General features: G+C 43.6%; 1 protein-coding gene across 8 annotated transcripts in view; it reads right to left on the bottom strand.

Annotated features, from left to right (window-relative positions):
- The window catches only part of ANXA4 (annexin A4), a 73,690-nt gene that overhangs the window by 25,075 nt on the left and 24,970 nt on the right, over window positions 1-23,645 (bottom strand). For 4 of the 8 annotated variants that reach the window (XM_082744087.1, XM_082744088.1, XM_082744090.1 and 1 more), the window contains 2 exons: window positions 14,961-15,015; window positions 3,372-3,459 (listed from right to left, as the gene is read on the bottom strand). In XM_082744087.1, the coding sequence (XP_082600213.1) occupies window positions 3,372-3,459; window positions 14,961-14,963 (91 nt within the window). In that variant the 5' untranslated portion in view covers window positions 14,964-15,015. The remainder of the gene's footprint in view (window positions 1-3,371; window positions 3,460-14,960; window positions 15,016-23,645) is intronic. The other 4 variants (XM_082744091.1, XM_082744092.1, XM_082744094.1 and 1 more) reach the window with 1 other exon arrangement.

The following is a 23,645-nucleotide window of genomic DNA, read 5'->3' on the forward strand; positions in this document are numbered from 1 at the left end:
CAGGACACTGAGATCATGACCTGAGCCAAAGGCAGACAGATACCTAACCAAATGAGCCACCCAGGCGCTCCTCTCCTCATTTTTAATCTTGTGATCATTTCCTCTGAGTTTTGAAAACTAGATAGTTTCAAATTTGGACTCTTAATTCACTCAGCACTCTGCAGGGTTTTTTTTTCCCCTTAATTTCAATATAATTAGCAAACTGTATGTATTAGTTTCAGGTGTACAATATAGTGATTCAACAATTCTGTACCTCGCTGAGCGTTCATCACTAATGTACTTGGTCGCCTTCACCCATTTCACTTGGCACTTGCCGGGTTTTAATGGGCTGCTCACTGCATGCACTGTGCTTGGGGATCCGTATATGTGTTTCTCATTTCCAAGCAGTTCCCTGACCTGACCTCAAGCAGTTCCCTTTTGATAACTGCTGACAAATTCCCACTGGGCAACAGCCTACCAGAACTTTACGAGAATTCCACATTTTAAACATCCTAAATTTTTTGTAAAAGATTTTATTTGTTTATTTGACACACACAGAGAGATCACAAGTAGGCAGAGAGGCAGGCAGAGAGAGAGAGAGGAGGAAGCCGGCTCCCTGCTGAGCAGAGAGCCCAATGTGGGGTTCGATCCCAGGGCCCTGGGATCATGACCTGAGTTGAAGGCAGAGGCTTAACCCACTGAGCCACCCAGGCACCCCTAAACATCTGAAATTTTGTTTCCCTGTTTCTTGCAGCAACTTTTACCAGGAGGGCTTTACTCTGATTTTTTTCAAAATTGGACCCTTGTCATGGTTAACAGCTGGAGGTTTGTGTATGTTTGGTGAGTTTTCTGCTTCCTTACTGTTTAACCTGTAGGGGGAATTGTGAGGTGACTACAGAAGAGATTCTATTGGGATATTTCAGGAGAAATGAAAAAAATCTAGATTTACCATAGTTATTCTTTGTAAGATTAGAAAGCCAGAAAAGTGTGAGATGTAAAGAGGAAGCTATAGAACTTTGTTTACGTATCTTAGGGACCTACTTTCTGCTCTCCTAAAAAAAAAAAAAAGAAAAGAAAAGAAAAGAAAAAGAAAGAGGCATCTATATGCAACCTTCTTGTTCTCCTTCAGAACTCTCGGGGTGGGGGGATCCCACTCTGGCTTACACTTATCCGTTTCTATAAAAGGCACCATCTTTCTTTCAGTCAGTCAGTCAGTCAGTCAGTCAGGTTTGAGCCCTCAAAATAGCCTTTTTTTTTTTTTAACCTTCTCTCATCCTCCACATTCAACTTTCCTGCCAAGGCATATAATTTTAATTCTAAAAATCTTTTTTGCATCGGTCCCCTCTTTGATTCTTACCACTTCTACTATAATCCAGGATTTTAGGGGCTTAGACACATGTAACATCTGTTAACTCATATTCTTATCTCCTAATTGGTGTTTCCCAAGTCTTGCCAGATTCATTTTCCTAAAAAGAAAAACTCTCAGAGGGCCCCTCCCCTGCTCAGGAATACACAGAGCCCCCCTGCCCCACACCATCTGCTGGATTCACTACAAGTAGAGCATTCTAGCATTTGAGACTTTCTACAATATCCCATTCACTGTTGTAAATATCCACAGGAAACGGTATCAGGCAGCCAAATTCACAGACCTAGCTCTTCAATTACTGTACTTGATCCAACTGTACTGCATTCCTTTCTCTTGACCTCTTTCATTCCCAGTCTCCTGGTTTATATGTCCCTCTAGCCACCCCACAGAGTGCCATGATTGTGGCACTGTTTCCTGGCCAATGCCTTTGGGCCATCGCCCCATGCCTATGACTCTACAGGTGGCCTTCTCGGTGGCAACCCCAGGACTTCCCTTTGGTAGCAGTCAACTCCTGCTTTCTAAATATCTCCTGCTGCAAGGCACCTTTCCATGTATTTACTCTGACTCCCCTAAGCCTCAGCTAACCTGGAAAGTGGGACAATGCTCACACTCATCCCATGCCTTTGCTCATACTGTTCCATTCACCTGAAATACATTTTCTCTTATCTCTATTGAAACAGCTTACCTTGCAAAAGTCCATCTCAAATTCTACATCCACGGAGAAGTTTTGCCTGATGCCCCCAAATAAAATGGGATCTCCTCTCTGAACCTAATGGGATCTCATTTGTGCCCCTCCTATCACTGTCATATTCAGATAGCTATTACCACACTATCGCAGTTATTTCTGTGTACGCCTTACCCATCTAGCACCCATGAACTCAAAGGATTAGGTTTTATAATCATTGTCTCCTCCAACTGTCTGCTTTACATTAGTCCCCACACAGCAGAAACTGACAAGAATTGGTTGTCAAATGTCTCCTGACTTTTATTTTGAGACTTCTGAATGCCATGCGGTCCACATTCTGAATTTCGGTATTCTTGCTATATACCAAAGAAGTAGGAGAAAATGACAACAAGTGGGCCAAGCACACTTTCCATCTTATTTATGAAAAAGGGAAAAATGAGGAGAAGGACTATTGATTCAGAACAATGTTCCATTCAGAGGTGGGCAGCAGGACAGCATGGGGACTTAAACTCTAGCTCTGGAGTCACACTGTCTGGGTTTGGCCCCCTGGAATCACCTAGAATCCTGACTCTAACACCTACTAGCTCTGCGACACTGGGCAAGTTAGCTAACCTCCCCAAATCTCAACTTCACAGCAGTAAAATAAGTTGCTGTTATTGTTCTTGTCGTATTTGTTGCTAGTAACATTGGGCCTGAGTAAAATGAGCTCTTTGGGGGGAGAAAAACTGAGAAATATGGCTTCATGATCCAATGTTTTTAACCAAATTGCAAGGAGATTATTAACAGCAGCTATGAACCAAGGACACTTCTCTGCTAAATGTCCACCCAGGCAAGAGTGGTCAGAGTATGCCAGTGTGACTATGCCCACTGGAGGCCTTTGCCTGCCAAGTGTGACTCAGGGCTCAGTTCCACTTACTATGTGACTTCACTTCACATCCATGAAATGGGCTGAAAATATCAAGAGCAATCGCTGCTTTCACTACAATGCTGGGCTACTGTGTACACACCCATTTAAATAATATTTGTGAAAGGGCTTTGTACCACACACATACAGCACTACCTGGAAAACAGATACATTTCTGGAGTTTTACATATAGATTGGTAATGTTCTCATGCAAAACAGATTAAAATGGGAGAAATCCAGAATGAGTGAATTAAATGTTAATTCTGTAAGAAAAATGAGTAAGGAATGCCCTACCACCTAATCTGTCTTAAAAGCCAACTTGTTCCCACTGTCTTATCTTAGAGACCTACTCATTTTTGGCCGGTGGACACAGCACCCTATGTGACTCTGTGATGCACAACATAGAAGGGCATGTTCCCCTCCAGTGGGACACTTACCAAGCCCCTTCATGGCCTTCCTCAGGGTCTGGGCATCTTCAGTGGCATTGAATGCCGAAGCAGCTTTGACGGTGCCTCCTTTGGCTGCCTGAGCACACAGAGAAAGATGTGACCGAGCGCCATCACCTCCTTCAACACCTACCATAGGACAGACACTATTCTAGCTGCTGGGGATATAGCAGTGAGCATGAGAGAGGAGACTCTCGCTCCCACGAAGCTGATGCTCTAGTTCAGGAGCAGGCAGACCTAAACAGGCCAACAAATGAAGACACACCTGGTGTCCAGTGGTGGGAAGTACTAAGGAGCAGACAGAGAGGTCCCAGAAGGGCTGCTCTGACAGTGACATTTACGCTGACATCTGAATGACATGAAGCAGCTGGCCATGAAAAGATAGGGGGCTGTGGGGTACGGTGGTGGTGGTGGTGGTAGTGGTGTCACAGGCAGAGGAAACAGCCAAGGCAAGGGCCTGAGGCTGGACCTAGCGTGTATTCCAGGAGCAGGACAGAAGCCAGAGTGGCCCAAGTTGGTGTGGGAAAGGGGGACAGTGATAAGCTAAGTTCCATTACCGCCTGTGCCATAATCTTGTTCCCTGCCACCACCCCTCCCCGAGAAAGGAACTAATCAAACCCAAATCCAATCAAGCCCCTAGAGCCGAATACCAATGTACAGAAAATAGGAGAGGGAAATGTCAACCTACAGCCATAGGGTTGTAATCAGCAAAATCCAGACTGTGAGAAGCACTACTTGATGAATGATCTAGGTTCATTAAGAAATCAGTTGCAAAGAGAATAAGAAAAGAGAGAGATGGAGGGGGGTGGGGGGAATAATAGCTTAAAAGAGATTAAAAAGGCATATCAATAATCATAATTTAAATCCTAAACCAACACTAGAAAAGTAAGTTATGAGACAACTGGAAATCTGAACACTGACTTGATATTTGATGACATTAAGGAACTAGCATTAACATTTTTAGGTATGATAATGGTACTGTGCTTATCTTTTATTTTTAAGAGTTTTAATCTTATATAGATTGAAATGGTTTACAGATGAGAGGATAAGGTGTCTGGAATTTGCTACAAAGTAACACAAGTTGTGGGAATTAAGTGGAGATAAAGAAGAAACAAGGCTGACCATGAGTTAATAATTATTGGTAAGCACACAGGGATTCTTTTTATACTCAGTCTACTTTCCGACATATTTATACTTTTCCATAATAAAAGTTTCAAAAGGAAAAAGGAAAAAAGACAATCAGAGAGGTGGGCTGGGGCCAGAACAAGGCAGCCCTCACTGAGGTAAGGAGTTTAGAGTCTGTCCTAAGTGCAATCGAAAGCCACTGGCAATTATCATAAGGTTTCACTTATTTGTGGAGCGTAACAAATAGCATGGAGGACAAGGGGAGATGGAGAAGAGAAGGGAGTTGAGGGAAATTGGAAGGGGAGGTGAACCATGAAAGACCATGGACTCTGAAAAACAATCTGAAGGTTTTGAAGGGGGGGGTGGGAGGTTGGGGGAACCAGGTGGTGGGTATTGGAGAGGGCACAGATTGCATGGAGCACTGGGTGTGGTGCAAAAACAATGAATACTGTTATGCTGAAAAGAAATTAAAAATTAAAAAAAAAAAAAAGAAAAAGCAAGCCACTGGCAGTTTAAGCAAGGGGACGAAGGGCTTGAGCTGATTTACATGTTAAAAAGATCTCTCCGGGGCACCTGGGTGGCTCAGTGGGTTAGGCCTCTGCCTCTGGCTCAGGTCATGATCTGAGGGTCCTGGGATCAAGCCCCAGACTGGGCTCTCTGCTCAGCGGGGTGCCTGCTTCCCTCCTATCTCTGTCTCTGCCTCTCTGCCTACTTGTGATCTCTCTGTCAAATAAATAGGTAAAATCTTAAAAAAAAAAAAAAAAGATCTCTCAAGCTGCTGAAGGGAGAGGCAGAGACCAGTTGATAATCTGGGGCAAGCCCCATGCATATGATATTAGACAAGGGTGACGTGAAACAGAAAGAAACAGGCAGACACAGCACATGTTTTGGAACAAAGGCAACAGAACTTACTAACGGACAGACATGGGAGGTAAGGAAAGAAAAGAATCAAGTGTAACTCTGGATCTCTCCCCTGAGCAGCCAAGTGCAGAGTGATGTTATTTACCTAGATGGGGAAATCTAGAGAATTACCAGTTTTGGCATCAGGGCCACAGGGGCAGTGGGGAGTGGGATTTAGAAGTTCTATTTTCAAAATGTTAAGCTTGGGATGTCCACTAAACACTCAAGTGGAGTTGTCAAAAGGACAGCTGATTATAAGATATAAGTAGAAATCAAGTCAAGACACATCACCACGTGGGTGGTATTGGATGAAAGGACATAGGGAGAAAGTAGTTTAAGAACAGGGGTCATAGGACAAGCCTGGGTCTCTCTAGTAGTAGAGGTCAAGCAGAAGAGAGTCTACAAAGGATGATCAAGAAAGACCAGTCCTTGGGGTGCCTGGGTGGCTCAGCTGGTTAAGTGTCTGCCTTTGGCTCAGGTCATGATCCCAGGATCCTGGGATCAAACCCCACGTCAGGCTCCCTGCTCAGTGGGAAGACTGCTTTCCCTCTCTCTCATCCCCTCCCCCTGCTTGTGTTCTCTCTCTCTCTCTCAAATAAATAAAGTCTTTAAGGAAGTAAGGAAGAAAGAAAGGAAGGAAGGAGGAAAGACTGGTCCTTAAAGTAAAAGGAAAAACAGGATAGCATGTTGTCCAGAGGCTAAGGAAGCAGGGAGGCATCAGTAGCTGCCAAAGGTAGTGGAAGAGGAGGACACAGAAGGGATGGTCAGATTTGGCAGGAGGTTTCTGGTGACCCTGACAAGAACTTTTATAGTGGGATGAAGGAAACTGAAACCTGACTGAGTAGGCAGAGGGGAGAATGGAAGTCATAAGGAGGAGAGAGCCACCCTAGACAATAGAGATGATGACTGGCATCACTAGAAATGATCAAATGTCTCAAAGAGGTACTCTGATGTATACAAGGGATTAGAAGTTAGTGAACATGAGGTGAAAGACCTGTACTCTGAGAACTATAAAACACTGATAAAAGAAACTGAAGATGACACAAACAAATGGAGAGGTATTCCATGTTCATGGATTGGGAGAACAAATATTGTTAAAATGTTCACACTACCCCAATTTTAAAAATTTACCCAGATTTAATGTAATTGCTATCAAAATACCAACATTTTTCACAGAACTAGAAAAAATAACGGTAGAATTTGGATGGAACCACAATAGATCCCGAATAGCTAAATCAATCTTGAGAAAAAGAATAAAACTGGAGGTATCACCATCAGATTTCAAGATATACTATAAGCTGTAGTAATCAAAACAATATGGTACTGGCACAAAAACAGACACATAGACCAATGGAACAGAAGAGAGAGCTCAGAAATAAACCCATGATTTTACAGTTAATTGATCTTCAAGAAAGAATGCATGAATATACAATGGGAGAAAGTCTCTTCAACAAATGGTGTTGGGAAAACTATCCAGCTAACAATCAAAAGAATGAAACTGAGCGACTTTCTTACACCATACACAAAAATAAACTCCAAATGGACTAAAGACCTAAATGTGAGACCTGAAACCATAAAATTCCTAGAATGAAAGCATAATCTATTTGACATCAGAGGTAGAAACATTTTTCTAGATAGGTCTTAAAAGGGAAGGGAAACAAAAGCAAAATTAAACTCCTGGGACTACGCCAAAATGAAAAGTTTTTGCACAGTGAAGGAAACTGCCAACAAAACAAAGACGGGGCACCTGGGTGACTCAGTAGGTTAAAGCCTCTGCCTTCGGCTCAGGTCATGATCCCAGGGTCCTGGGATCAAGCCCCGCATCAGGCTCTCTGCTCAGCAAGGAGCCTGCTTCCCCCTCCCTCTCTCTGCCTGCCTCTCTGCCTACTCATGATCTCTGTCTGTCAAATAAATAAATAAAATCTTTAAACAAACAAACAAAAAAAAACACAAAGAGACAACCCACTGAATGGAAGAAAATATTTCCAAATGATATATTCGATAAGGGGTTAAGGTCCAGAATCCATACATAATCTATTGTAGAGAGAAAAATGGAGTCTCTCATGTCAAGCAATGATACAAGCAGTTAAGGTACTGAAGCTACAAAGTATCAGCAGGACCAATGTCAGCTGACTCTCCAGAACTGATAAGCAGCAGAACCAAAGGAGGTCTGCAGAGCCCCAAAACTGATTAAATCCCTTTAAAAAGGGAAGGATTTTGGCAACTGTACGTCAGATTCTTCATACATGACCCCTCTATGTCTGAACACTTAAAAAAGGTAACTGCTGCCGAAGGCTCTCCCGATGGACCTCCAAACAGAACTGAGATCCTTCACCGCTTGAATATCAGAAGCAGTGAGTGCCGAGTGCTGACCTGGACCAGACCGAGGCCTTAGCTCAACTGTGCACCCACAGACTGACTTCATGTCTGGTTGCTTAACTTCCTACACTCTTCTGTTAACTTGTTTGTTGTGTGGCTTGTCTTCTGTCCTGCTCTGCTATAGAAGAAGCCAAGTTTAATCACACATGAATTGTCACTGAGTTTGGAATCCTGAACCTGCTCTATCATTGTGATTTAACTTTGGTTTATGATTATGACACTGTGGAAAGACACAACTTATGTGTGTGCCTTTATCTCATGCTCATAACATTTATACAACTCGACATCAAAAAAACAAATATTCTAATTAAAAATGGGCAGAAGACACGAACAGACATTTTTCTAAGAAGCCATCTGTATGGATGAACACAAGAAGATGCTCAACATCACTCATCATTAGGGAAATGCAAATCAAAACCACAGTAAGATATCACCTCACACCTGTCAGAATGGCTAAAATCAAGAACACAAGAAACAACATGTGTTGGCGAGGATGTGGAGAAAAAGGAACCCTCACTGCTGCTGGTAGGAAAGCAAACTGATGCAGCTGCTGTGGAGGACAGTATGGAGGTTCTTCAAAACAGTAAAAATAGAATTATCATATGATTCAGTAATTCCACTACTGGGTATTCCAAAGAAAGCAAAAACACTAACTCAAAAGGATACATGCACCCCTATATTTACTGTAGCATCATTCACAATAGCCCAAATATAGAATCAACCAAAATGTCCAACCATGTAGATGAACAGATAAAGAAATTGTGGTAGATATAATATGATGGAATATTACTCAGCCATAAAAAAAGAATGAGGGACATCTGTGTGGCTCAGTTGGTTAAGCATCTGCCTTCAGATGAGGTCATGACCCAGGGTCCTGGGATCAAGTCCCACAGCCGGCTCCCTGCAGGAGTCTGCTTTTTCCTTTTCCTCTGCTTCTCTCCCCTGCTCATGCTCAATCTCTCTCTCTGAAATAAATAAGCTTTAAAAATAAATAAATAAAACATTAAAAATTTTTAAAAAGAATGAAATCTGGCTATTTGCAGCAACATAGATAGATCTAGAGAGTATTATGCTATATGGAATAAGTCAGTCAGAGAAATACAAATACCATAAGTCACTCATATGTGGAATTTAAGAAATAAAACAAATGAACAAAGAAACTCTCTCTCTCTCTCTGATAAATAAATAAATACAAAGAAAAACAGACTCTTAACTACAGAGAACAAACTGATGGTTACCAAAGGGGAGAGGGTAGGGATGTAGGAAACAGGTGATGGGGATCAAGAGTACTTATTATGGTAAGCACTGATTAATGTAAAGAGTTGTTGAATCACTATACTGTACACCTGAAACTAATGTAACACTGTGTGTTAACACTGGAATTTAAAAAATAATAAATAAAAATTAAAATGAGTGAACCTGATCCTGTCAAAATAAAAATCAAAAAATTAAAAACAATGGGAAGCAAAACATAGGCCAGTAACCAGTAGGGACAACTTCAGTTGGACTATGATTTAGAGATAATTTGCTGATTAAGATCAAGGTGCCCTGAATATTCTGAATATATTTACTGATTTACTAATATATGATTTATGTTGTGGGAAGTAGTGTAGAGAAATAAAGATAATGCAATATAGGGACGCCTGGGTGGCTCAGTTGGTTAAGCAGCTGCCTTCGGCTCAGGTCATGATCCCAGCGTCCTGGGATCGAGTCCCGCATCGGGCTCCTTGCTCGGCAGGGAGCCTGCTTCTCCCTCTGCCTCTGCCTGCCATTCTGTCTGCCTGTGCTCGCTCTCTCCCCCTCTCTCTCTGATAAATAAATAAAATCTTTAAAAAAAAAAAAGATAATGCAATATAAAAAAATCGGGTGCCTGGGTGGCTCAGTCAGTAAAGCATCTGCCTTCGGCTCAGGTTATGATCTCAGAGTCCTGGGATCAAGTCCCGCATCGGGCTCCTTGTTAAGTGGTGAGTCTGCTTCTCCCTCTTCCTCTGTGATCTCTCCTGCTTTGCTCTCTCTCAAATAAATAAAATATAAATAAATAAATAAATAAATAAATAAATAAAAGGGGTGCCTGTGTGGCTCAGTCAGTTAGGCAGCCTGCTCTGGATTTCAGCTCAAGTCATGATCTCAGGGTCCTGGGACTGAACCCCATGTCGGGCTCCAGGTCTACTTAAGAATTCTCTATCCCTCTCCCTTTGCCCCTATCCTGCTCTCACTCTCTCCAAAATAAGTAAAAAAATAAACCTTTAAAAATGGGGGCACCTGGATGGCTCAGTGGGTTAAGCCTCTGCCTTCGGCTCAGGTCATGATCTCAGGGTCCTGGGATTGAGCCCCACAATGGGCTCTCTGCTCAGCGGGGAGCCTGCTTCTCCCTCTCTCTGCCTTCCTTTCTGCCTATCTGTGATCTCTATCAAATAAATAAATAAAATCTTAAAAAAAAAAAACACCTTTAAAAATAAATAAACAGGGGCACCTGGGTGGCTCAGTGGGTTAAAGCCTCTGCCTTTGGCTCAGGCACCATCTCAGGGTCCTGGGATCAAGCCCCACATTGGGCTCTCTGCTCAGCAGGGAGCCTGCTTTTTCGTCTCTCTCTGCCTGCCTCTCTGCCTATTTGTGATCTCTGGCTGTCAAATAAACAAATAAATTCTTAAAAAAAAATAAACAAACATATAAATAAGTAGATGGGGAAATTCAGTGACAGGGCATAAAACACAGAATACTAAGGTAAAGCAAGGGGGTAGGAAGGAAACCAAAATTTAGACCGTAAGGGTCTGTACAGTTTTTAGCGGGAAGCCACAGGTTTCTCTGCCTGGAAGCTGAAGAGGGAATTGTAAACAGTACTGAGATTCACTGTAAGAGGAAAGAGACCAGTTGACCAAGAAATGCCTTGCTTTTCTTTGTACTGAGTTTACAGAGAGACAATCTGCATTACTAGAGCTTTCTGGGCTCCCTTATTTAGCCGTAGAGGATAGAATCAAAATAGCTTTGGGTTGTTTTTTTAAAAAAGATTTTATTTATTCATTTGAGAGACATAGAATGAGTGACAGAGAAAGAACAAGCTGGAGGAGGCACATAGGGAGAGGGAGAAGCAGGCTCCCTGCCAAGCAGAGAGCCCAAGGCAGGACTCCATCCTAGGACCCTGGGATCATGACCCAAGCCGAAGGCAGATGCCCAACCAATTGAGCCACCCAGGTGCCTCGCTAGCTTTGATTTTAAATATATCTTCCTCTCTGTATCTGACACTGAGCATTATATAGCCCTTTAGTCACCCATGTTTTGATATTCTGAATTCTATTTTCTTGTCTTTTTTTTAAAGATTTTATTTATTTATCAGAGAGAGAGAATGAGAGTGCGTAAACAGGCAGAGGCAGAGAGAGAGAAGCAGGCTACCTGCCAAGCAAGGAGCCCAATGTGGGACTCAATCCCAGGACCCTGGAATCATGACCCAAGCCAAAGGCATCGGCTTAACCGACTGAGCACCCGAGCGTCCCTGTATTTTTTGTCTTTAAAAATGACCTAATTAGTCACTAGAACTGTTCCACCTCATCTCCTTTCCCTTAGTTAATTTGTCAGGAGGCAACAAGGAACCACCTACAGGTTGCAGAGGGATCCTGACCCTGCCAACACCTCGATTTTGGATTTCTGGCCTCCAGAAGAGTGAGACAACAAATTTTTATTATTTTAAGCCATCCAGTTTGTGGGACTTTATTAGGGCAGCCCTAGGACATTAATATAGCTTCTTTCATTCTTCTGCTACGCATCAGTCATAATAAGCAAACTGGTGACCTGCTGTCAAAATTCCCACATGGCCTAACTCCCACTATGAGACAGCTTTCTGAGGGAAATGTTTCACAAGGTTCTTTTGGAGCTTTACTGCAAAATTTTGGTCGATGCCCAGACACTGCATTCAACTTTAACACAAACTGCATTGCTGAGGGACGCTATTATGGGATTAGAATTAATATCTAACAAGACCAATCGATGGAGAGATATACAAAGATGTTTCAGCTTATCAGTTACATTCTCGTGATTCTTCCTTCCAGGAAAAAGATAAGCTCAGGAACCTTGTTCCTGGTAGCGCTATGGTAACAGTATTGATCAAATTCCAGGGTATAATATACCATTCTCTGTTCTGGGAAGGCGGGGGATTGTGTCCCAGGAAGGTTTCTTATGGCAGCAGGCAAAGGGAACAGGGGGGACGTAGGAAAGAATAACAAAAATGAATGACTAGACAAAGGCATTATATCGCTAGTGATAAAGTATTATTCCATTATCAGAATAATCAGGAAGATAGTAAATGTCAAAAGTTGGAATATGATACAATGGAATACTGTAGGTTCACAACCCCCTTGGGAGCTTTCCTGGCATCATGTGAAGCCGACCCCAGTAGGCGGAGGGCACAGGGAGATTGAAGAGAGACAGGCTGCCCCACGTCGGTAGGTGGCAATTATAACAGTGGCAAAGGGAACTCACATACCAGGCTTGTCTTGAGCAGCAGCAAGACAAACTGATCACTGGACTCAACCTCAAAATCTTAAAAGTATATAAAGACGCCCTAAATGGGCTCAGGCACGTACACCATGCTGCTCTCTTCAACCCCACATCATCATCTCAGAGGGACCAGACTCTGGAGCAGGAAAGGTAAGCAGAACTTGTGTTCCAAAGACAAGGGTGGGGATGAGGAGCCTCCGATGGCCCAGGTCCAGGTAACCGGTCAGTCAGTGGTCACATCTTTTTTGATGACATTCTCCAACAAATACTCATCAGCAATTACAAAAAGCCTGAAGAACAAACTGTTGAAACTCATAGCAACATGGACAGATTGCCAAAAATATAACGCTCAGTAAAAAAAAAGCCAGACACACAAGAGAACATACTCTATGGTCCCACTGATAGGATGTTCTAGAACAGGCAAACTAATCTATGGTAATGACAATCAGAACAGTGGTTGTATTTCTGGGGTGGAGTGGGTAGCACTGACCTGGGAGAGGCATAAAGGAACTTCCTGGAGTGAGGAAATGTTCTATTTTGAAAGAGGAGTAGGTCACATGGCCCATAGGTTTGTCAAAACTCCTCTACCAGTAACCTTAAGAGTGGTGCATTTCACTATATATAAATTAAACATCTATTTTTAGGGGCGCCTGGGTGGCCCAGTGGGTTAAAGCCCAGGTCATGCGCCCAGGGAAAGCTCAGGTCATGATCCCAGGGTCCTGGGATCGAGCCCCGCATCGGGCTCTCTGTTCAGCAGGGAGCCTGCTTCCTCCTCTCTCTCTGCCTGCCTCTCTGTCTACTTGTGATATCTGCCTGTCAAATAAATAAAATCTTTAAAAAAAAAAACACATCTATTTTTAAAAATACTGTAAGTACTTGAATACAATAGCTTTTAAAACTTTTTTTTGGAGATTTTATTTATTTGAGAGAGAGAGGATGGGAGAGGAGAGGGTCAGAGGGAGAAGCAGACTACCCGCCGAGCAGGGAGCCTGATGCGGAACCCAATCCAGGGACTCCAGGATTATGACCTGAGCAAGGCAGCTGCTTAACCAGCTGAGCCATCCAGGCACCCAAAACATGTTTTCATTTTAGAAATGTATCATATGGTCATTGTAGAGATTTGGAAAATTTGTAAAAAAAAAGAAGAAAATTGAAACACCCAGAACTCCACCATCTAGAATAAATGTTTTTAATATGGCACAAAATATAATATAAACATGTTAGCAAAGCCAAGATTAGAGTGAATATATAACAGTTTTTTACACTTTTATTACTACTATTTATTTATTTATTTATTTATTTAAAAGATTTTATTTATCAGAGGGAGAGAGGGGAGAGAGCGAGCACAGGCAGACAGAATGGCAGGCAGAGGGAGAAGCAGGCTCCCTGCTGAGCAAGGAGCCCGATGTGGGACTCGATCCCAGGACGCTGGGATCATGACCTGAGCCGAAGGCAGTTGCTTAACCAACTGAGCCACCCAGGCGTCCCTATTATTACTATTTAAAAATCATTATACATGTGAGTAGGGTCTAAAATAAAATGATGGAAAGCAATTGAGAATTACAATATTGTGATTATTTTATTTTTTTCTTCCCCTTTAAAAATGTCCTTTATCTGTCCAATAAGTAACAGTGGTGATGGAAAAACAGGTACTAGGAGCAAAGATGAGAGCTACTGAGGTAATTTTCCTTGAATGGAGAGCACAGCAAAGGGTCACCAGGTTATAGGTTTCATATGTGAGAGGCCTGTGAGCTTGTTGCAGACAGGAAGACAGTCCCAATGATTTTGAGTCCCCAGAGCCAAGTACTACATCTGACACAAAGCTGGGACACTATATAAATGTTCTCCGTGTCTAGGGAGAATCAAGAAGAAATTAATATTAAAGTAAAGCATGGAGATTTAGAGCAGATATGAGTAAGGTTTTGACTGTCAAGGATGATAAAGAAAATTCTAGAATGTCTAATGTAAGACAATGTTAAGAGTATATTACTATTTGTTCAAGATAGTTTATACCTCCATCTTCCTAGAGGAGGCCATTTAGAGCTGGAAGATCTCCAGTTCCTTTCCAGGTATAAGATTGTATTTCTATTATTCCTTCCAAGAAGACCAGGGATCAGAATCACCTGTCAGTTCAGATAGGTTATTTGGGTGGGAGAAGGGGAGCAGATGGCCAGCCTCAGGTACAGCCTATTTGTAGCTAAGAGGCTCAGCTTCCACCTCAACACTGAACTTCATGGAACTCCCAAAGGTATCCAATTCCCTGCCTGTCCCAAAGATGAGATAATCAAGCTCTGAGGAGTCCAGTCACAGCCGAAAACAGGAGGCAGATGACAAGCCCATATGGCCAGCAAACACCCTTCTTGATAAGCCTCCAATGATGTTATACCAAAATGTGGATGGCACTGATTTCCCAATGGTAGGACCTGCGGGACTTCTGGATGTTAGAAGGACTCCAATGAGTCTCTTGTTGAATTAATTTTCAGGGTCAGGTTACTCACCATCCCTGAAAGAAATGAAAATGGCCTGGGGAAAAAAACACAAAAAAACCAACACAACTGCCTTTTCATTTCCTCCTCTCTCCCCTCTATTAAGCAAACAACCCTCCGTAAAGTCAACAGTCCTGAATACACATCCTGTACCTGTCCGTGGCTGACACCAGGTAGGGCGAGGCACTCCCCAACTTACCATGGCCGGGACTCTCTATCAAGATCAGAGTTCAGTCACAGGAGCAGAAGTTCCTCTGTGATAAAAGCAGAGGGGAAATTACTGTGATGAGAGATGCATCATTAAAATCATTAATCAAGATAACTTGTAGTTTGTAGAAGTTAAACAATTAGGAAATGACACCCACTGTCCTGGAAAGGCCAGCTATTGATTGGCCAAAGATACAAAGGCCGGGTTAATAATTAAAGAGAAACTGGCCAAGCAAGCCAAGTTTATTACTCCAACAGAATACTTTCCCACCTGCTCTTCTGTTTGGAGATACACATTGTGGAAATGGCTCCTATTGTTTGCTAGGATGCAGTACACTGCTTGTAGTCAAGGCAAACCTGGATTCTGAACAGTAAGCTCTAGTGGAACAGAAGTGCCTTCTTGGAGAGAAAGATAATGCAACTCTGTTATGGAAAAGGAAGGCTACCCAGCCCGTGCTCTGCGTGTGTGTGCACATGCATGTGTGCGTGTGTCCATGCGTGGGTGTGTATGCATGTGTGTGCGGGTGGCCAGTAGCCAGCCAGCATAAGACTTGTCACTTGCGGATGACCCACTCCACTCCCACTGCCACCACCTCGGGATGCACAAGTGCTTCTTCCCTCCAAGTGTAGGCTTACACACTCAGCTTTGTCCTCCATTCTCTTCAGCAAGGATGCTCGATCATCGCACATGTACTCAGTCATTCAGAATGCAAGGAAGCCTTGACTCTGGGCCAAGACTCTTGGCCTCATGATTGACAGGCAGGCCTCTGAGGGACAGGCCAACTGACTTCCTGTTTCCATATTGGAGTCCTACAGAAAAGGCTGTTTTCCTCAGCAATTTGTTAGCTCCTTGATACTCAAAAGAATCATCCTGGAACCAGAAGCATGGGCATCCCTGGGAGCAGTCTTGGGCTCCCCACCCCAGACCTACTGCCAGAGTCTGCATTTTAACAAGAATCCCCCCAAATTTGTCTGCACAGTCATTTGAAAATCACTGGCCAAGGCCACCCTACCAAGCAGCACTTTTTAATTATACCTAAGAATTATGAAATCCTCTCCACTTATTACCAACTGAGTCAGTCTGCTCACATTCATTCCATCTCCCAGCTGTCCTGGGGCTCAGCTCCATTCTTCCTTGTCTCCCATCACCCACTGCAGACTTGCCTTATAACCACAAAGGGGGTCAATCCTTTCCTGAGGGAAATGCCAACTTGTTCTGGGGCACAGCCTGAGCAAGGGTGGGGAATGAGCAGTGGCCTCGGGGACAATGAGGAGACAAGGCTGCCAGGGCAGAGGGCTCATTTCAGGGAAGGCTCAGAGGTAAGGTTGGAAAAGCAGGTACGGAACTTATAGGCAAGGCCTTGTATGCCCAGCTGAGGAGTGTGACTTGATGCTGCAGATAATGAGAAAATACTGGGAAGGTTTTGATTTTTGCAGAGAAATGATATAACAAAAGACACACTCCCTTCCACAGGACACTATTGCACAGAACAGAAAGGAGTGAGAAACAGGGGGTCAGGAAGGCTTGAGGGGCAGGCAGAGGCAGAGACCTAGGTGGGGTGTGGCCCCTGGAATAGGAAATACATAGGAAACATCTGGAAGGAATTCTTTGCTAGATTTAGTAGCTCACAGACTGTAGGGATTTATTCACTCAATCACCCGATACTCATAAGGTACTTCTATATTCCAGGCACTGTTCGAGTCGACAGAGATAATAGAGTGAGTAAGACAGAGAACAGGACTTCAAGGAGCTTACAGTCCACTAGGAAAGGCAGACAACAAATAAATCAATAAATAAGATGATTTCGGGATGAGTAAGGTAAAAATATGAAAGGACAATGCTATGGAACAGGAATCAGCATTCTACAGCTCATGGCCAAATCCTTTTTTTTTGGTATGGCCTACAAGTTAAGAATGCTTTTTACATTCTCAGTGATTGGCAAAAAGTCAAAAGAACATTATTTCATGAACACGAACATTATATAAAATTCAAATTTCAGTGTTCATAAATAAACACTCCTTGGAGCTTGGTTATACCCATTTGTTTACATATTATCTATCGCTGTTTTTGTGCTCCAACAGCAGAACTGAATGGTTGGGACAGACTACATGACTCACAGAGCTGAAAATACTTAATGTCTGGCCCTTCACAGAAGGAATTTGTTGAATCCTGGGTTGGAAGATGAGGTGATCAGGTCACTGGGACGGAGCTAGCCTGGACAGGGTGGCAAGGAGAAGACATCTGAGCTAAGAACTGAATGAGAAGAGGCTAGCTCTTCAGTGCTGGAGGAGAACTATTGAAGGCAGAAGGAACAGCTAAAGCAAAGGCCCTGAGGCAGTGATGAATTTACTGTGTTTGAGGAATGAACAACCACATCATGAACAAGGGCCAGAGTGGCATGAGATGGGGTTGGAGTAGGGTCAAGACTATCCGTGGAAGCAGGAAGGGGTATGTCTCATTTGCTCAGAATGTGCTAGGGGAAGCCAAGAGCAGGGCTCTTTGAGACTTAGCCACAACTGTTTGGAAGCCTGTTTCACATCATATAAATGATCAAAATGTGCCAATATCTCTCATTAAGAATAATTTATATGTGAGTTAGATTGAGTTTCTGCCAATTGGTGGACCACCTAGCAGACCCACCTTTAAGGAGCAAGGGCCCTCCCTTTGTTTCTATACAGTTTTGGAATACGGAAATCCTTCCTTATCTGTGGTTTTCATCAATTGCAATCCAGAAGCAGGCGATTCTCCTTCTGAAATCAGGTCAGTGGTAGCCTAACACAACCTCACAACACCTACATCATTCACCTAACTTCATCTCATCACACAGCATTTCATCATGCCACATCATCCCAAGAAGAAGGGTAACTACAGGGATGCCTGGGTGGCTCAGTTGGTTAAGCATCTGCCTTCAGCTCAGGTCATGATCCTAGGGTCCTGGGATCAAGTCCCACATCAGGCTCCTTGCTCAGCGGGGACCCTGCTTCTTCCTCTCCCTCTGCCTCTACCCCTGTTTGTGCTCTCTCACTTGTTCTCTCTTGAGTAAATAAATAAAATCTTTTTTAAAAAGGGGGGGGGTTAACTACAGTACAGTAAGGCTATTTTGAGAGAGAGGGATGCCTGGGTGGCTCAGCTATTAAGCGTCTGCCTTCAGCTCAGGTCATGATCTCAGGGTCCTGGGATTGAGCCCTGCATCGGGCTCCCTGCTCAGCGGGGAGCCTGCTTCTCCCTCTCCCACTCCCCCTGCTTGTGTTCCCTCTCTCTGTCAAAAAATAAAATCTTGGGAAAAAAAGATATTTTGAGAGAGAGACCACATTCATGTAAGTTTTATTGTATCATTAGAATTACTGTATTATTAGTTCTTGTTGTTAATCTCTTATTGTGCCTAATTTATAAATTAAACTTCATCATAGGTATGTATGTGTAGGAAAAAACAGTATAAATAGGGTTCCATTCTACCTGCAGTTTCAGGCATCTGTTGGGGGCTCTTGGAACATATACCCCACAGATAAGGGGGCAGTGCTATAGATGACAACAACAAGTAAGGAGGCAGGGAAGGGTAACATCTCCCTCAAAACCCAGCCTTTAATATAAATTCTTCCAATCCTCCTGACCACATCAAGAAGTGGGAAAAAAACGCTTGAACAAAATCTTCTGGAAATACTGAGAGTCATTATTCAAAGAGCTAGAAATAATTTACTAAAGGGAAAAAAATGTATCATACTTGAACACAGGGTGCTTTCAGCCAGACAATCTATTTTGAAACTTGGACAGCACTCAGCTGAAGTCCGTTTATATAGAGACAGCTGTTGTGTATTTGTTATTTACTAGCACGAAACAAGTTTCTCAGTGGATTATAGAAATGAAGGCAGGAAACAGTACCCCTCGATTCTTTCATCAGATACCAGTTAATACATGTAAAGTTAACCCAAGCTCATGCTTACGGGCCCAGTGTCTGGTGCCTAGTAAGGAGCAAGGATGGGTGGGGAGTGGGAAGGAGGGGAAGGAATCCTGTGGACCACCCCCTGGAACAAAACTGTCACAGGAAGGCACTGGTGGTTCAGTGGTAGAATTCTCACCCCCCAGAATTGCCACAGAATTGCCACCTCCCAGAATTGCCTCTTCTTAACTTCCCCAAATGAGCGGCTCCCAAAGAATGACACGCCCTTCTTCTGGAAGCTCAAACTCTAAAGTCCTTCCACATTCTCTTCCAGCCTGAAGAGCCAAGGACTCTTGAGAGGAACCCTTTTCTGTCTCAGCTTCCTGGATCCATTCATTCTTCCTCTCTGAAGGCCAGCCTACAAGCCCATAAACTGAACAATATCACCAGGTTCATAATGACTCAGACTTTGTGTTAGGGTTTCCAAAGCTTCTTGGCTGCTCACAGGTGGGGCAAACTAATTAGCAACTGTGCCCCAGTTTTAGGAAAAAGGGAAACCCACTCAGGCTTGGGCATGGCTCAGATGACCTTAAAAGCATCAGGGGCTCTTCAAGATGAGAAGATGAAGACTGGAGGGCCCATATGGTTCTGCAGTCTGTGGGGGGTGATGGGGGATGGCAGCTTCTTTATATATCTGAGCTCTACAAGCAGGGCCCGTACTAGGGCTCCTGAAAATGTTAAGCCATTGTTTTAGAGCAACTGGAAGAAAGCTGGGAACGCAACATAAGATATGGACCCCAAGAGCAGTTCTTTAGGGCATGCCAAATAAGTTCAACTTATTTCACTTCAGATTACAAAATTCTGCAGAAGTAATTTATGATGGAGTCAGAAAGAAAAAAATTAGATACGTCGAGAACAGATCCGTATCATTTTCCGCTTGGTGTACAAGAGGGTCATTTTGACATCCTTCCACAAACTGCCCTATTGTAACACTGCTAGAAATGCCCTCATGCAGGAAGTTCCTTATGTCCTTATGGCAGACACAAGGAACCAGGAAATCCTATTTCGTGTGATATTTCAGGAGGCCAGATATGGAGTGCGGTGGATTCCTCCCCACTAAGCCAGCATTTGGAAAGCAGGCAAATTAGATCATTTCCTGCGCATTAGACTAGTAAAATCGGCAAATAACCATCAAAACAAAGATATGCAAATTCAATTTCAATAAGAAAGAACGGCTCCTGACCTAAGGCCACTTTGTTGAAACTATTAGCATATTGAAAGAAAGATGGTGTCCAAGCTCCACACAAAATTGTCAGAGATCATTACTTTGAAATATTCATCAAAGCCCAGTCCTACGGAAAGGGTGTCTTGGCCCTAGAGACAATGGTCCAGGATCAGATCCTTCCCACAGCTGTGTTATCTATCTAAAACCCTTTTGTTCTGATTCTGTGATTGCCAAGCAACACTTGGACTAGAGTTTGGCTTCCCACGTGGACCTGTCTTCAAAGTCTGGAACACAAGGATTTTTGTCTTAGTAACAATTACATTTATTTTTTCTTTTCTTTTCTTTAAGATTTTATTTGTTTATTTGAGACAGAGAGCACACGTGGGGATGGGGAGAGGCAGAAGGAGAGAGAAGCAAGCTCCCTGCCAAGCAGAGAGCCCCATGTGGGACTTGATCCCAGGACTCTGGATCATGACCACACCGAGGGCAGATGCTTAACCCACTGAACCACCCAGGCATCCCGTATATTTCTCAATGTAATAAAGATATTATCAGCATGTGAGTGTTTGCATTTGAGGGCATGTGTGCGGTGAGCCTGTAGATGTGAACCCATCCTTGAGAGCTGAACCCCGTCTTAGTGTGCTGATGAATGCAATTTCTCGGGTCCTGCTGGATGTGGCACCACGCTGAATTCACCCCAAGGACTGGATGCCCCCCTTGAGACCCCATCACAACTCGGCCACCTCCATCCAGAATCATGACACTGACCCAGGTCCAGGAGGGGCAACCAGAATGTTCATTAGGAAGGGCTCTGCAGTCCTCAGTCCTCCTGGCACATTCTTACTGAATCCCTCTCTTCCTCGGAAGATCACATGTGAGTGAGTCACTCACCATCCTACTTTGGTACAGGGTTTCATTTTACATCCCACGGGACGACAAATTTAAACTTCCAGCCTGTGGACTTCAGGAGGGTGTGCCCGACCCCGCCTAAGCACTGACGGCTTTCAAAACGGTCTACGAAATAGGAAAATGAATGCAACCCTTTTTTTCCTTGGAGCTTAGATCCTTCAAAAAGTAAAGGAAGTTCTGTTGCCATGATGGGGTTTGCGTCTGGAGAAGTAAGCATTTTTGAACATTTAATCCAAGGCAAAGTATGTCAGCCAAAGGAAGGCGGACAAATTTGGAAACCTGACTGCTAAGAATCTCAGGGAAGAATGTATTCCAGCACGGCACCTGACAAACAACTGATTAACAGTGTTCTGTCCAGATTTTAGCCACTTATTCACAGCAGGGTGGGGGACAATCATAATTTCAATCCACAACTAATTTTATTTACTTATTTAAAAGATTTTATTTATTTATTTGACAGACAGAGATCACAAGTAGGCAGAGAGGCAGGCAGAGAGAGAGAGAAGCAGGCTCCCTGCTGAGCAGAGCCCCGATGCAGGGCTCAATCCCAGGACCTGAGCGGAAGGCAGAGGCTTTAACCCACTGAGCCACCCAGGTGCCCCAATCCACAACCAATTTTAAAACACCCGTTTTACATACAATTTAAACCATCCCCACTCCTCTGTCATTGCCACATCATGCCAAAGTTTTTTTTCTCTAGTCAAAGGATTCCTTTGTCCAAAAGGCAGGGGAAGGAGGGAAGGTACATTTATTAAGTACTCCTCTACATTATCTTAATTAATCTACCCAATAACATTTGGAGTGACAACTACCACCTCCACTTTGCAAACCAGTGGGATGATATAATAATGAAAGCTGACTATGGTGAATTCTCTGAGATAAGATTAGAAAAATTAGAAGACAGCTGAGGTGGTCTAAATGCTTGCTGAGCAAGGGACTGGGTCCTGTACTCTCAGTTCAACGCCTGCCTTGTTAGACGTCTCTGTACTTCACATGATACCTCGGTTCCCCGGCACAAGCTTCGAGTAGGGCACACTCAAAGCATATTGTGTTAAGCTTTTAAATGTGTAGCTACCCTCCCTGGTTTCTCTGGGCACTGTATGCAGGTGCACAGAACAGTGCTTCGGGTTTTCCCAAGTGATGCCCTTCCTTGTTATGTGAGCAACTCCCAGTACCACACGTGGACTGGAGGTGGCATTCTCATTGGCTGGCCTTTTGTTGGTAGCAGTGTTTTGTTTTGTTTAACTCTTCTGCCTGTTAACCGCAAACTGTCTGGATTCCCCTCCTCTCAGGACAGTGACCATGGAAACAAGAAGCTAATGTAATGGGCATGCTGGTTATTGTTCACAATCATGGGACTGACAGGACAGTTTCACTGATGTTTCATGCACATTTGTACATTTAGTCATTCAACATGATCGGAATGCCCGCCCCAGGCCAGGTACCATTTTATTTATTTATATCTTAATTTCCACCTATCTACCCTTCATCCAGAGAATATCCGCTATGCTCGATTTGTTCAAGAGTAGTCTATCACTGGGGCGCCTGAGTGGCTCAGTTGTTAAGTATCTGCCTTTGACTCAGTTCATGATCGCAGGGTCCTGGGTTTGAGCCCCACATCAGGCTTCCTGCTCAGCGGGAAGCCTGCTTCTCCCTCTCCCACTCCCCCCGCTTCTGTTCCCTCTCTCTCTCTCTCATTCTCTCTCTGTCAAATAAATAAATAAATAAAATCTTAAAAAAGAAAGAGTAGTCTATCATTTAAAACAGAACTCTTGTGGGGGTGCCTGGGTGGCTCAGTGGGTTAAGCCTCTGCCTTCGGCTCAGGTCATGATCTCAGGGTCCTGGGATCAAGCCCCGTATCAGGCTCTCTGCTCTGCGGGGAGCCCGCTTTCCTCCCTCTCTCTCTGCCTGCCTCTCTGCCTACTTGTAATCTCTGTCAAATAAACAAATAAAATCTTAAAAAAAAAAAAAAAAAAAGAACTCTTGGGGATGCCTGCCGTAGCTTTCTAGCTTTCTCGGTTAAGTGTCTGCCTTCAGCTGAGGTCATAATCTCATAGTCCTGGAATCGAGTCCTACATCAGGCTCCCTGCTCAGTGAGGAGCCTGCTTCTCCCTCTGCCTGCCACTCCCCCTGCTTGTGTTCTCTCTCTGACAAATAAATAAAATCTTTTTAAAAAAAGGAAAGAAAAGAAAAAGAAATAGAAATCTTGGAGGCTGCTAGAGATAAGTCTGTTGAACTTGCTTCTCATTGCAAGGACCCTCTACCAAACCTTCCCAAATGATCACCTACAGCCTTTAGTCATCCTCCTCTGGTTGTGGGCTCATCCTCCATGGGGCAGGTTCTGCCACCGCTGGCTAGCTCAGCATCAGGAAAGCTAGCCTTGCATTCCTTGCTCTGTACACTGGAGCTATAGAAACTTAATTTGTGGGTAAATATTTGTTAACCACTTATTGTACTGAGCGCCTGGGTGCTTTCATCCATCTGGTATCATTTGCCCTTCCACTGTCCAGTGAATGAGGTCTGATAACATAAGTTTAGAAAAGTTAAACATAGTATCCAAGGTCACTCCAGGAGGAGGTGGCAGGAGCAGTTTTCTTACATGTCTGTCTGACTCTAGAGACCTTTATATTATACCAGGGGAAATGCATATATGTGTCCCTGTGTA

Source organism: Mustela nivalis (genome assembly GCF_964662115.1).
Source record: "Mustela nivalis genome assembly, chromosome: 8".
Classification (NCBI taxonomy): Eukaryota; Metazoa; Chordata; class Mammalia; order Carnivora; family Mustelidae; genus Mustela; species Mustela nivalis.